At 41.4% G+C, this 14,257-nt stretch overlaps 1 protein-coding gene across 11 annotated transcripts in view; it reads right to left on the bottom strand.

Annotated features, from left to right (window-relative positions):
• ADCYAP1R1 (ADCYAP receptor type I) overlaps window positions 1-14,257 on the bottom strand; it is a 143,123-nt gene that overhangs the window by 30,826 nt on the left and 98,040 nt on the right. For all 11 annotated transcript variants that reach the window (XM_014873695.2, XM_014873693.2, XM_088154644.1 and 8 more), the window contains 5 exons: window positions 13,716-13,813; window positions 12,771-12,903; window positions 10,459-10,612; window positions 6,226-6,286; window positions 1,613-1,682 (listed from right to left, as the gene is read on the bottom strand). In XM_014873695.2, the coding sequence (XP_014729181.1) occupies window positions 1,613-1,682; window positions 6,226-6,286; window positions 10,459-10,612; window positions 12,771-12,903; window positions 13,716-13,813 (516 nt within the window). The remainder of the gene's footprint in view (window positions 1-1,612; window positions 1,683-6,225; window positions 6,287-10,458; window positions 10,613-12,770; window positions 12,904-13,715; window positions 13,814-14,257) is intronic.

Here is a 14,257-nt window from a genome sequence, read left to right on the forward strand (position 1 = left end):
GAGGAGAAACATAAATGGAAAAGTTTCAACATTTTTCATTATCAACCTGTGCAGAGTAAAAAAAAAAAAAAAGATATCTGCACAAAAAAAATCATAAAAGAAAGATCTCAAGAGTAAAGGCATTTTAAACTCCCACTTTCTGACCAATGGACTTCTCAGTTTAACAGTTTCCATTGGTATTAAAAAAAATAAAATTTGATAAAATTAGTTTATTTCAATGCTTTGGCTTGAGATTTGGCTATCAACTCCATAGCTTCTTAAAGCCAGAACAGTGGAAATTTATGTTGATCCATTATAAAATCTTATACTCCTATAGGGAGACCAGGAACTGAAAATGAGCATCTTTTCCAGCAGTTTCTGTCTGATCTGAGGACTACAAAGGGATGGAGAAGCCCTGTTGTCCCTTGCTGGTTGCTTGGTTCTTTAATTCCTTCGATAGAAACCAGATTTAACTGAGTCCCCAAGCAGAACATGATCCTTCATAGAACATGCCTGCAAAACAGGGAACTTCACACATGGACAAAACCCTTGGATCATTGAACTGTCTCTGTTTTGGGGCTGAGATTGGCTGAATTTCCTTTCATTTATCTGATGATTGCTGGACTTTACAGAGCTGCCCAAAGATTTTAAAGGAGAAACACCAAACCTGAAAAAAACAACCCCTCCAGTTTTATTTACCTGTGAGCTGGATGTCTGAATTCCCACAAAAATCACTGAAAACCTGCTTAATTCTGTCTGTGGAGAATGGAGAACAACTTAGTGTGCCCAGAATGAGGCACATGTGGCAAGCCTGACAGATTTTCAGGTGCCACTGACCATATTGTCCAGGGGCTCAATTTATTTTCCTAAATGCAGGAGCCCATCAGCATTTTAAAATCCCCATATTATTTGGAACATCAGGATATCTCCTTCTCTTCAGATATTCAACATCCATCTGTACACAATCCTGAATTATATGTTCTAGGGAATCCTGCTTAAACAGGGAGGTTGGACTAAATGACTTCCAGTGGCCCTTTCCAATTTCAGCCATTCTGTGAAGACCACACAGGGCACTTTAGAACCTCTCAGTCCTCCGTGTGCAAGTATCTGACAAAATCTGAGACAAATCCAAGACCTCCACCAATTAAAGAGAGCTCAGACACCTTGCTGATGATTTAGCATCCTGCACTATGACCAAGTGCTATTTTAAATCTGATTTTAGATAAATGTACTGTGGAGTTAATCCCATTCAGCAGACAGAGTCTATTTGCCTGGTCACTGACATTTAATGTTGTTTCAGATGCTCTGGATTGTCCCACTTGGCTTTCAGATCCCACCCTAAATTGCCCAGAATTTCCATATATCACGTCTGCCAACCCCAGACAAATGTTCCACATGCTCTGGGGTCTTGGTTATGGCATTTGTGTCCGTGTTTAAGCAACTGAATAACTCCTTTGCTTGCAGGCAGTGCTCCATCATTTAATTTGGATTAATCCATCTTAATAATGCAATAATAACGAAGTAATAATCCAGCACAGGGATGCAGCACGGTTTGTGAAGTATTTGAAGATGTCTGAATTGGTTATTTGTCCTCAGGAGAGCTGAGGAAATGTTTTGTCCAGGTGCTACTCACCATGATTGACCCAACCACAGGACCCTTGATCACCCACCACAAGGCAGTGTTGTCATTCATGTCCCAGCAGCTGCAGTCGTCAAGGAAAAGAATGGGATGGGGAAAAGAGAGGGAAAAGAAAACAAGACAGAACAATGAAATTAATGAACTTACAACTGTTTTTAAGGGGGCAGAATGTGGGAGATTGGTTTCGCAGTTAAATTATTTTATCTAAGTTCAAAATGGTAGTTCTTTACTTTGTCTTGTTGCAGATTTTTTGTTGTTGTTTTTTGCAGCCTCCCACTATCATTTGGAAGTAAAATAAATATTTCTGTGGCAGTTTCAATGGCACTTCCTATTAAACAGATTACATATTTTGGAAAAACCCTTTAAGTGTGTTTTAATGTCTTTAACGCAACCATAAAGTTGTCCCTTTAAAAAAAATATATATATATATGTATATGTCAGTGGATGGGGATTTTTTGATGGTTATTCCAAAGTTTGATGTCACACTTCCTTTTCCAGGGTTAACAGATATGAATGTTGGTTTCTGACCCTGACACAAGGATTTTTACACATTTCCAGTGCACCAAGATCCTGGTTGTATTCACATACTGGAATAATTTTCCACTCATGGGTTGGCTGCAAGTCCTATCCAGGATTCATCTGAGAAGGAGCAAATACTGGGCAACAGTTGGGATCAGCTCCTTTGTTAAGCTGTTGCTAGTGAGTAATCATAAATAAAATTACATTTCTACCCCAGAGTTTAAAATCTTCATCTGAAATCACCAAAGGATTCTGCAGAAGTTTCTTTCACACAGGAGCACTTGGACATTCAAATATATGGTTTATATTCATAGAGGGTTTTAATTTTAATATACATTTTTAGAGCTAGAAAACCAATAATAATGAAAATTATCTTGTTTTCCAGGCCCTGTTGCAATATTATAATGACTACTATTTATTATTGAGAAATGTCTCCATGACTATTTTAAGTCATCAAGAATTTGTCAGCTTAAAAATTTTCTTTCATTTGTCTCCACTTTCTTCCCCTGATTTTCTCCCTGGAAAATATAAAATCACAGAAATCTGTCTCCTTTGTACCTGCAGTTCTGAGAAGGAGTTTTTGTTTCCCACTGGGAAAAGAGCCAAAATCCCAGCAGAGGCTGTCATGGTGCATTTGTCAAATGCCAAAAAAAAAAAAAAAACAATTGGGAAGAACATAGAGGAATAAAACACTGCTGGTCTCATGAGAGCTTAATGCAACTTGTGTGTCATTTAAATGGCTGTGTGGTAGCATCTGGGGAAAAGTGAAAATCTTTAAACAAAACTATATACATGTGTAAAAGTGAGGAGGCAGAGCTAAAATCCCATCATCAGAGTACATCTGAGAGAAATCCCAAATGGCTGGTTTAGAAATTTCAGTTAAACTTAAAATTTTCACTTGAACAACGCTTATTAATTTCAGTTGAAAAATATATATTCATTCAGATGAGCAATAATTTACTGGATTCCCATAAAACCAACAATAAGGATGTGTGTGGTACTGGTGAGAACTGAAAAAATTTAGAGGTGGGGTGTCAAATTTACACAAAATTATGTATTTTTGCTTCTGTTTGCACAGCATGGAAACCTGAAATCATCCAAAATTCAAAGGGCTGATGACTGAGATTTTCAAGTGCAAATTAATATTTCCAAGTTATCTCACTTTTGATGCCCAACTTAAAATATTTGAGAGGGGATAAATGCTCAAAGGGATCTCCTCACCCACAGTCTGGAAATCAGGATTTTTGTCAGTGATCAACAATGGCATGGACCCAAAATCAAATTATCTTTTAAATTCTCTGTATGCATTTATAAATTAGGAGTTTTCTACTGAAAATTACCCATTATTTGCAGAGCTCTTATGATGAACATTAAATCTGCCCTGAAAGTCTTTAGTGAATTGACCAATGTTGGAAGAATCTGGGCAAATTCTCACATTAATTTGGCTGTACAAATATATTCATGTATGGCACTTTGTAGGAATGAGGAATTACAGGAGAGGAATCTACCTCCTCTAATTCCAGTTATCTGATTGTAGAGACCAATATCCCAGTTAATTATCCCAGAATATGGTTGGGACAAAGGGAATCTTGGACGTTGTTTTGGGTTTCTTTTTCCCACACCGAGGTATTTTAAATGTGTACTCTGGTGTGATACATCATCCCCTACAAACTCCTATTCTCACACCTCTCTGCTTTTTTCTTCTCCTCTTCTTAGACCTTTTCTTTTACTTATTAGTAATTATTTACTTTTATTAGGCAAAACTCCTCTGTTTTTACAGGACGTGCCCCCAATGAGATCAATTCCCAGCTTCCACCCTGTAGATGTCAACAATGAATCAGATCAAGCTCACACAGAGGTTTTTTTTTTTTTTTTCAAGGACTTTCAAGGATGTCCCGTCCCTGTGACACCTACAGGATAAATGTGAGGGAAGGAACCACCATCTCCTGCTCAGATAAAAAAGTGGAAATGCACAACAGAACATCTGGAATTTTCTACACTATGCAAACAAGCTCCCTAATTTCTGTCAAATGCTTCCCTACAGAGCAGGTAGGAGAGGCAGGATGAAAAGAAATTATTATTTTCCAGGATGGATGAAGGGAAGGGAGCCAGGGGATGGGGAAGGGATGTGATTTCCATTTGCAGAGGCCAGAGGCTGATCTCTGGTGCAGGTCTGGAGTAACTCCACTTAAATCAGGAGCAGAGCTCGGGATGAACAGGAGCTGCATTTATCTCCTCAGTCCTGTCACTTACAGTGATGGGAGTCAGGAGCTGAAGTCGAGTTTTGTCAGGAACAGGCAGGAGGGGGCTCAGGCTCTGAGCCTGTATTTCAGTCCATGCCTTTGCCACTGTGGTTTTCCAGTGCAGTCATTTCCACAATGTTTTCAGGCTCATGCTGGCTTCTCCCCCACCCCCAGAACAATGCTGGCTGATTTTTTAAAAAGTGACCATTGAAACTCTCAGCTAGAACCTGTCTAAATGTCTTGCATGCTAAACAGCTTCTCTAAATAAAATGATTTTTTGGTTATTTTTTTTTTCTTCTTTTTCCTTCTGCGAGATATTCTCTCTACCTGCAAAATGCAAGGGCTGTTTGGACTTGTAAGAGAAATTAGTGCTTTCAGGGCCAGTGCTGTAATCCTAATAATGACACAACAGGGGTTTCTGGCTTGTTTTGCACAGAAATAAATGATTTAATTTGTCTTAATGTCAAAATAGAACATTGGGTCACAGCACTGGCATTCCCAGTGCAGGAAAGACTTTATTTGCTTTCCAGAGAAGGCCTGAAAGAACAAGGATGAAGAAAACCTTACAAAACAATGGGTTTTGTGGAAATTTTGCATCCAGTTATCTCCAGTATTAGGCAAAATTGAAGCATAACCTTCCATGAAGTGGAAATGGGATTTGGGTATGAAGTGCCTTTCCCTCATTTCTGTGTTTTCACAGAACCACTGACTGATTTTTGAAACTTTACTCAGTCTGCCTCACCTTTTCTAACATTTCACCAGGTTCAAACATAGCTCCCATGAAAAAGCATCACCAGTTTGTCTTTTCAGGGTGTAATTCCACATCCATTCCTACCTGCCATACCTGCTGCTCTCCCCAAGCAGACATTGACTACCAAAATATGCAGGTCCAGCTCTGGGAGCAGCTTTTCTTTTTGGTCCTTTATAACATGGTATTTGCAGCTTTTTTTTCTCTACCAAAATAGATAATTTTGGGAAGGACCTACCCTTTGGAATTCGTTATGAATTTTTTTTTTTTCCACACGGAAGACAGAATGCAGATTTCTGTCTCATCCCTTTTCATCCCCTGTGAAAAATTAATGGAAAACCCTCCTCAGTGGGAAGCTAAACTCCTAATTGCCCTGGAAAATCAAAGCTCAGCAATGCCTTGTGCAGATTTCCTCTATTGTATTAGATTTATCTCCAGTAATTTCTACGGCTGAGTTCACCACCTTCATCTTCCTCCACAATCAGAGGGAAAGAAGCAGAGAATTTCATGGGATTCCACTCCCAGCTCTTGTAAGATAAGACCAACCATATCCTGGACTCCAGTAATTTAATGGAGCAGGGAATGGGGTCAGCTGCAGGTTTACAGGTTTGATGCCTGAATCCTCTTTTAAGAATTCCCCAGTGCAGTGGTGGCACAGACACCAAACTGTAACTCTATGATCAGAAAAGTGCTTGAACTCTGGACCTAAATTATGTTTGTACACAAATGGATGGCAGAAATGAAAGGAGAATATTGAAGAAGAGGAAATGGCCTCAAGCTGTGCCAGGGGAGGTTCAGGCTGGACATCAGGAAGAGTTTTTTCACTGAAAGGGTTTTGGTACTTTGGAAGGGGTTGCCCAGGGAGGTTTGGAGTTCCCATCTCTGGAGGGGTCCAAGGAAGGGCTGGAGGTGGCACCCAGTGCTGGGGACAAGGTGGGGATCAGGCACAGCTTGGACTCGGTGACCTTGCAGGTCTTTCCCAACCTGAATGATTCTTTCACTCTGTGATTCTGTGCTCTCCAATCACCACATTCCTGTGGCACCCTGCCCATGGTGCTGGAGGCACCTGGCATCATTTCCCACACGGCAACACCTACCCAGTGTCATCGAAGTGAAGCCTCAGCACTGCCCAGACAGTGACACAAATTGTTGGGGTACCTGCAGGGGACAAGACAGTGACACATGAACAGTCCAGACACACCTGATATTCAGCAAGGAGCATTTACACAACCTCTCCACTGAGGTATTGGTTCCTAACAGCACTTATGCGTGGGATAATGCAATTTATTGAGTTAACTCAGAGCTCCAGAAACATCCCTCTCAGTCAGGGCTGGGATTGCAGCAGCCAAACTGGGAACAGCAAAGCATGATGCTGTGCCAGGTCATTATTGCTCCGTGTTTTACTGCATCTTGTTGCATGAAGAATAAAACAAATCTGGGCAGGACAGAATCAACCACATCCGTGTCTAGAGCTACTGGAATCATGCAAGAATTGCAGTGCCAGATGTTGAGCTGGAATAGAATTTTTTGATTCTGTGTATTCTTCCGTGGTTTTGTTGTAAATGATTTACATATGTTGCATTTTCTCTGTTGCTGTTTAAATAACCGGTTTTTCTTTACTTATTCAACCAAAACAAATCCATAGACGAGCAGTTTCCTCTGCTCGCAGGAATATTTAGGTTTTTTTCATTAAAAAAATACCAAAACAAAACAACAGACTCCAAAAAGAGAATATTGGAGTAAGGATTTAATTCCTATTTCAGACGTTTCTTCACTTTCAAAAAATGCATGTAAAATGCAAATTTAATTAAAACAGTAAGAACCCACTGAGAAACCTGGATTTATTTTCCTTTCTGAAAATCGTAGAAATATGATTTTTTTTCCAGTGGAAATATTTTTATAAAATAATGTATTTATGCAAGACGACCCTGGGTAAGTTGGATCTTTACTGTATGGTAAATAAAATCTTTGACTAAGAAACTGCTGACATCTGTTCAGGCACCACTGGAAAAATAAAGTGCTAAAAAGCAAACGAAACAAGGACTTTGATAACCCCAGCTCCCAGCAGTGAACAAGACTGTGGTGAGTTGACAGGAACAATTATATTTAATACATTTTGCAAGGCTGTGTTGATGTCACATAATTAGTCAGCCATTTGAACCCACTTAGACAAGTCTCTGTCTAATCATATTCCCTCCATCAGGAATAAAAATATCCCTGTTAGACCTGGGTGACTGATGGAGCCTTCCTCCTTCAAACAAGCACACAGAGAAGAATTTGAAAGGAAAATGATATAAAGAAATAAAATGACAGGCTTAGGGGAGAAGAAATCATGTATATTTAATTTCAGTTGAAGTTTGCTTTTCTCACAGTTGAATACCTAGAAAGCACTGAGAAAAAAATCAGTGTTAAGGGCAAAACTCCTTTTTGCCCTTAAAGGAGTTAAAATTAATTTTTAAATATCAATTTTTTTAATTTTAATTTTATCAAATTCACCTCGCAATATCAAACATTTGCCCAGAGAAGCTGTGGGTGCCCCATCCTTGCAAGTGTCCAAGGCTGGGCTGGGTAAGGCTTGGAGCAAGCTGGGATGGTGGAAAGTGTCCAGGGAAGGGAGATGGGAATGAGATGAGTTTTAAGGTCTCTTCCAATCCAAACCATTCTATGATTCTATAAAACACGTTCCTCATGTTTTATTTCATTTCCTCTGTATAAATTTTGATGCTATGAATAGCGTTCCAAATCTGTAAAATGTGCAGGAAGGCAGAATTAAAACTAAATGTGTCATAAAAATACATTTAAAAACCCCACGTTTCAGATCAGCCTGGAGTTTTTGAACCATCTGCTGCATGAATATACATACACTCACACTGCTTTTCTTTACACCAAAAGATTTTTTTTTCTCTCTCTCTCTCTCTCCATCGCCTCCTTTTCAGCTTGTGAGGAACGTTAGAAAACAGAACAGCCCTGAAGGCTGAGATTTATTCTTGCTGACTTTGTTGGGAGCAGACATGAGCAGAGAGCTCAGGAAGGCAGCGGTCCATCCAGAGAATTCACCAGCACATTGCAGATTTAGGAAGGAAAAGCTGCCTGGATCAACAGAGCCACGTGCAGCTCTCATTAATCGCTCGACATGAGGACACTGACAGCTCAGCACATTTGAAGAAACCATCAGCATCCAGATGCTGCAAAGTGCTGAGCTCCTGGCTCTTGCTGCTTCAGGGCAGCTCCCTCCCCACCAGCCCCGAGCTGAGGGGCTGCTTCTGCCCTCCAGGGATTGAATCCAGAGCCTGGAAGTGCCTCCGTGGGCTTTGCAAATTGCCAATTGCTCCCACCGGGGCAGGGGAGCTGCGAGTCCAGCTGAAACACGTGGGAGATGAAAAAATAATTGTGTTTAGCAAAAAAAAATAAATAAACCAAAACCATCCAAATCTGGAGAGTTGTTATTGGATATTATTGATGCTGTTTTGGATCTGAAGTGATTTGTGCCCACCAAAACAAGCTGGACTTGCTGAAATGAATCCATAGAAGGCCACAGAGATGAACCAAGGGCTGGAGCCTCTTTACTGTGGAGAAAAGCTGGAAGAGCTGGGAATGTTCCCCTGGAGAGGAGAAGGATCCAGGGAGAGCTCAGAGCCCCTGGCAGGACCTGAAGGGGCTCCAGGAGAGCTGGAGAGGGACTGGGGACAAGGCATGGAGGGACAGGACACAGGGAATGGCTTTCACTACCATAGGTCAGGGCTGGATGGGATATTGGGAATTGGGAATTCCTGGCTGGGAGTGTGGGGAGGGGCTGGGATGGAATTCCCAGAGCAGCTGTGGCTGCCCCTGGATCCCTGGAAGTGTCCAAGGCCAGGTTGGACAGGGCTTGGAGCAGCCTGGGATAGTGGGAGGTGTCCCTGCCCAAGGCAGGGGGTGGAATTGGATGATCTTTAATGTCCCTTCAAAGCCAAACCATTCTGGAATTCTCTGAAGTCTATAAATTGAACAGCCAGTTATTATTTATGGCACTCAACTAAAATTTAAGTATTTCGAGGTTGCATTACAGAATGAATCCATCTGGGTAATTCATTCATTACAAGGTTGATTTAAAAAATATTGAAGTCAGTTAATATATGCTGGTTTTCAGTATTCTCACATTCAGACAAATCCATAGATATGAAAATTGTGCAAACTTAATTAAAGGAACACAACCTCTGATTTATGTTCAGATTACAAAGATTTTACAATTTGCAATTTTGATTCGCTTTCTTTATTAATTGTAAGATTTTCATATACATAACCCCCAATTTGTCCTTGGGAACACACTTTTATCTCAGCTATAATGTGATTATACAGTTGTGGATGGTGCAAAAGGAACCCTGAACATCCTTTCCAACAGTTGCTTTTCCAAAAACCTTTTCCAGTAACCATCCATTTCCAACAGCATTTTTATGGCACATATTATTTATGATAATTTGCTCACTTCTTTCTCTCTATACCTTCTCTACCTCTGTACTTCTAGAAACATTTTTTCTCCCTCCTGTAGAGAGTCTTTGCCAGAAGATGAAAATTTTGGGTTGTGTACAGCTGCTTCAGGAGGGAAAAAACGAGACCATCTGTTGATTTCTTGAAGGTTGGGGCTACATAAGGATGTTTTTTCAAAGGAAAATAGTTTAAGGCATGGGGTTTGTGTGTAGACCTTACACATGAATATATGGGATTATTTCTATTTCAGAAGTGTCTACAAGTATAAAAAATTAGTTTAACCTTCTCAGGGAACATTTTAAATGAATGTATTCTTCTGGATTCAGCATCTGACTTCTTCAAAGAATTGCTTGCATTAACATGGCACAGGAATTAATTTATATCCAGAAGGCCAGAATGAAAAATAATCACCATGGTTATCATAATTTAACTGGCTTTTCTGAAATAAATCTTGTTCCTTCCCAGTGCAAGTTTTTATTTCCCATCCAGGTAAGATAAGCAGATGTGAATACCCTTTGGATACATTTTCAATTTAGTTATTATCTGGAAGAAAGGCACAAATTAAGCCTTAGAAAATGGACTGGACTTAGCCTTGCAGATTTGATTAAGCTGAAGAAGTTGATGTGAAGATGATCTCTTGTAGGAGGCAATTTTCTGTTGTAGATTACACCCCTGACAGAGATGTGGTGTCCTCCACATTTCAGTGCAACTCTGTTCACACAAAAAAATCCCAACTCGGTTCAGGCTGCAGTGGTGCTTCTATACAAAAATTAAGAGTTTGAAACCTGCTGTGGAAATACCATGCAGGGCTTGTAGAGTCTCCTGCACATTGAGACACGTTTGAGACAAGAACAGCCACATACCCCAGCCAATGATTGTGTACCAGTAGAAATATCTCCTCTCTGGGAAGAAGGTTTCCACCAACAAAGTGAAGAGGTACAGCCCCTCGATGAACAGCCAGAAGTAGTTGGACATGACACAGTAGTGAAAAAACACCATCACTGCTTTGCATTCCACCTGCAGAGGATGGAGAAGGACAAAATTATTTCTGCATTGCTTTGGCCTAACAGAAAAAAGTGCTTCCAACCTCTCCAAATCTCCCAGTGGAAAGAGCTGGGGCTGGTATTACACACTTTCAATGGTAAAGGTTTTAAAGAATGTGAAGAATGTCAGGTATCACTTAGACAACAAAGTCTGGATGGGGAAGAAGCCAATTTTACCAGTGGGAAATGGTCAAGGAGCATTTCAGAGCAGTTTGAGCACGTCCTGTATTGCTGAGAGCTCACAGCCCCAGTGAACACCAATTGCTGGACTTCAGCCCCCTTCCAGGATTAAATGCAGAGAAGAAAAGAATCCAGTTGTGTACTGAGAAACCCAGAGGAGGATGTGAAATGGCAGGATGATTGTGGGAAGCCCTGAGAGTGGGATCTGAAAGGATGAACCCTCCTGTGTGCAGCTGGGAATTGCACTTCTTTGCCATCCATCAGCAGTGTTGTCACTCAAGGACAGAAAATGGAAGTAACTGTGAGGAAAAAGGAGGCTGAGTGATCAGCTGTAAAAAAATGATGAAAGCTTTCATTCGTGGACAGGAGGGGGAAGGAGCAAACTAAAGAAAAGTGAAAACTAGAAAAAAAAAGAAAATAAAATAGAAAAATATTTTTTAAAGTAACTGAGTTTGTTTAGGCTTGAGAAAAGGGGGCTCAGGGAGGACATGGATGTCTACAACTCCCTGACAGGAGGTGGTAACAAGGTCAGTCTCTTCTCCCAGGTAACAAACGCTAGGACTAGAAGAAACTGTCTTAAATTGCATCAGGGGAGGTTTAATTTGGATATGAAGGTAAATTTCTTTCCTGAGAGGGCTGTCAATGCCTGGAACAGTGTCCAGGTCCGTGGTGCAGTCACCATGCACAGAGGTGTTTAAAGGTGTGCAAAGGTGGCACTTGGGGACGTGGTTCAGGGGTGAATTTGGTGGTGCTTGGGAATGGCTGGACTCAATTTTAGAAAGCTTTTTCAACCTAAATGATCCTGTGACAAAGGCCTAAGGTGGCAACCAAGCTGCACCTTGTGAGAGTAGGACACACTGGTCTTTCCAGTGCTGCACCCCAGTGAGATGCCATTAGTCCTACAAAAGTAGGATTTTCCAGCAAATCTGAGCAGAATCTGTATAAAATGGAAGCTCCTGCTGGTGGCAGTGATTAGTTCCCACTTTGGCTTCATCCTCTGGGCCAAATCTACCATCAAGATGTTTAAACCATCAGATTTCAAGTTTCTTCATGGAAGCTCTGCCCAGGCTGAAGATCTGGTCATAAAATGGCTGATTTTAATGTGTTTTATCCTTTAAGTGTTTCCAAACAAAGAGGCAGATGCCACCACTGGAGGAGTGGCAGGAACAAACTACAGACCTAACATGGCTTCAGCTTTCTGGTGGAGAAGAATTAAGAGCAAAAACTAGTTTCAATGACAAAGAAAAGCCTGACTAAGAAACTACACAGCTGCACTTGCCTTGTGGAAGTGACTCACAGGGAATTCAACTCATAACTGGATGGATAAAGGAGAGCTCAGTTTGTAATTCTATCATAATTACACCCAATGAGCTGATTTATCATATCAAATACTAGCCTTAAATGTGAAAGGAATTGGGATTTACACAGGATAAATGCTAAATGCATCAGTGAAAGAGTGCTCTGTGTGAAACTACATATTTAAGAGACAAAGATGTGGGAAATGCTGATGATTTCCTGAGAATGTGACCATCAGGTGTATTCTCTGTGTCTGAATGGTCACCCTGTTTACATGTGACTCTGCCTGACATCCAGAACAAATGAACCTCTGGAGAAAAACCAGACCTTCAGGTGAAGGAAATTGTTCATATCTGCTTTCATCCCATCTACCACAGAGCAGATCTGGGAAGGGGAGGAACAATCAGGGCAGACTCAGAAAATAAAACCTGCAGGTTTTTTTCTGAAGGAAACTGGTGACATCATGAGATGAAACATCCAGTCTGGCTGTGAACTGGGAGGGAAGTTAAACACCAACTCTCTTTTCCCTTAATAACTTCTCAGCTCATGATACTCCACACACTGCTGCCTGCCCCACTGCTTTTTTTTTTAATCTCGTGATGAAAAAAAAAAAAAAAAAAAGTAAAGGAAAAGGATTTGGTTTCAGTTTGACTCACCGTGGAGATAAAACAGTGGTTTCCATCCTGCTCAGCATAAAGAACCCCATCCTTAATGAACACAGATATTGCACGGAGGATGAATGAAACAAAGAGGTTCATGTGGATGAAATTCCGAGTGCAGTGAAGCTTCCTGGAGAGGAAAGAGGAGGGAGGGAGGGGGAAGAGAAATAAAGAAGAAAATAGTTTTATTTTGTGGAAATGTCATACTGGGCCTGAACACACTTGACCAGAGCACCTTGGTGCTAAGAACAGCAACATCTAAGCCAGGACTGTGCTAAGACTGACTCTAAACCTGAGAAAGAGGAAGATTTGGGGATTTTCTTGTACAAAGATGCAGAGAGGCATAAAATAGACAACAGAACGAGCCCAGTGCAGCTCGTGAAGTTTTACAAACCAGAGCCACAGCTTCTCCTGCTGCATTTACCCTCTGCTGAAATGTGATTTCTGGAGTGTGTCCTAACTGGGGGAGCAACTCAGCTACACGATTTTCCCCTTCTTACTCCATCTCCAGACAAAACCTTTAACTGTAACGTTGGCTGGTGCCAATTTGGAGGCAAACGACAGGGCACTCTATGATCCATGTGACAAAAGAATTTATTCTTGTGAACCCTCCTTAAACAGAGAGTTTGGAGCTCCCAGGCAAACACATGTGTGAGGTTGGGAGTTTGCATTGCTCAGCTCTCTGACCAGTGGGCACCTGCAGTTTAGGATGGAAGTCACTGGGTGAAATCCCTGTTTGGGTTTGAATCTATCCTATTATTGTTCACCTGGGGGCGTGTTCATCAAACCAGGCTACTTGAACCAAATCTTTTATTTATGGCTGAATTAATTGCCCTGCTACAAGCCAGCTTGTGCTGGGACATTTAACTCTGTTTGGGGCAGCTGAGCTCCAGGCTCCTTCCTCCAGGGACTGAACAGCTCACTGCTCGTGTCCCCACTCACCTGAAGCGACACAGGATGACCATGGCAGTGGTGAGGGACACCAGGGAAGTGCTGTATCCCACCGTGTACAGAGCCTTCACTGAGAGATAATAGTAATCCTTGGGAGGCAAAAACCACAGGGTTAAAGGGTTCATCATTTAGCCTGGAGAAAAGGAGACTCAGGGGTGACCTTATCACTCTCTACAGCTCCTGAAAGGTGGCTGTGTCACCTGGGGTTGGTCTCTGTCTCCAGGCAGCAACTCTGACAGAATGAGAGGACACATCCTAAGCTGCACCAAGGGAAATTCAGGTTGGGTATCAGGAAAAAGTTTTTCACAGAAAGAGTGATGAAGTCCTGGAATGATCTACCCGGGGAGGTGCTGGAGTCACCATTCCTGGATGTGTTTAATAAAAGCCTGGATGTGGCACTGGGTGCCATGGGTTAGTTGAGGTGTCAGGGCTGGGTTGGACTCGATGATCTTGGAGGTCTCTTCCAACCCTGTGATTCTGTGAATTCTGTGAATATTGACAGCCACACACCTGCCAATGTGCAGGGGGAACCA

This window comes from Sturnus vulgaris, chromosome 1 (genome assembly GCF_052056855.1).
Source record: "Sturnus vulgaris isolate bStuVul1 chromosome 1, bStuVul1.hap1, whole genome shotgun sequence".
NCBI classification, from domain to species: Eukaryota; Metazoa; Chordata; class Aves; order Passeriformes; family Sturnidae; genus Sturnus; species Sturnus vulgaris.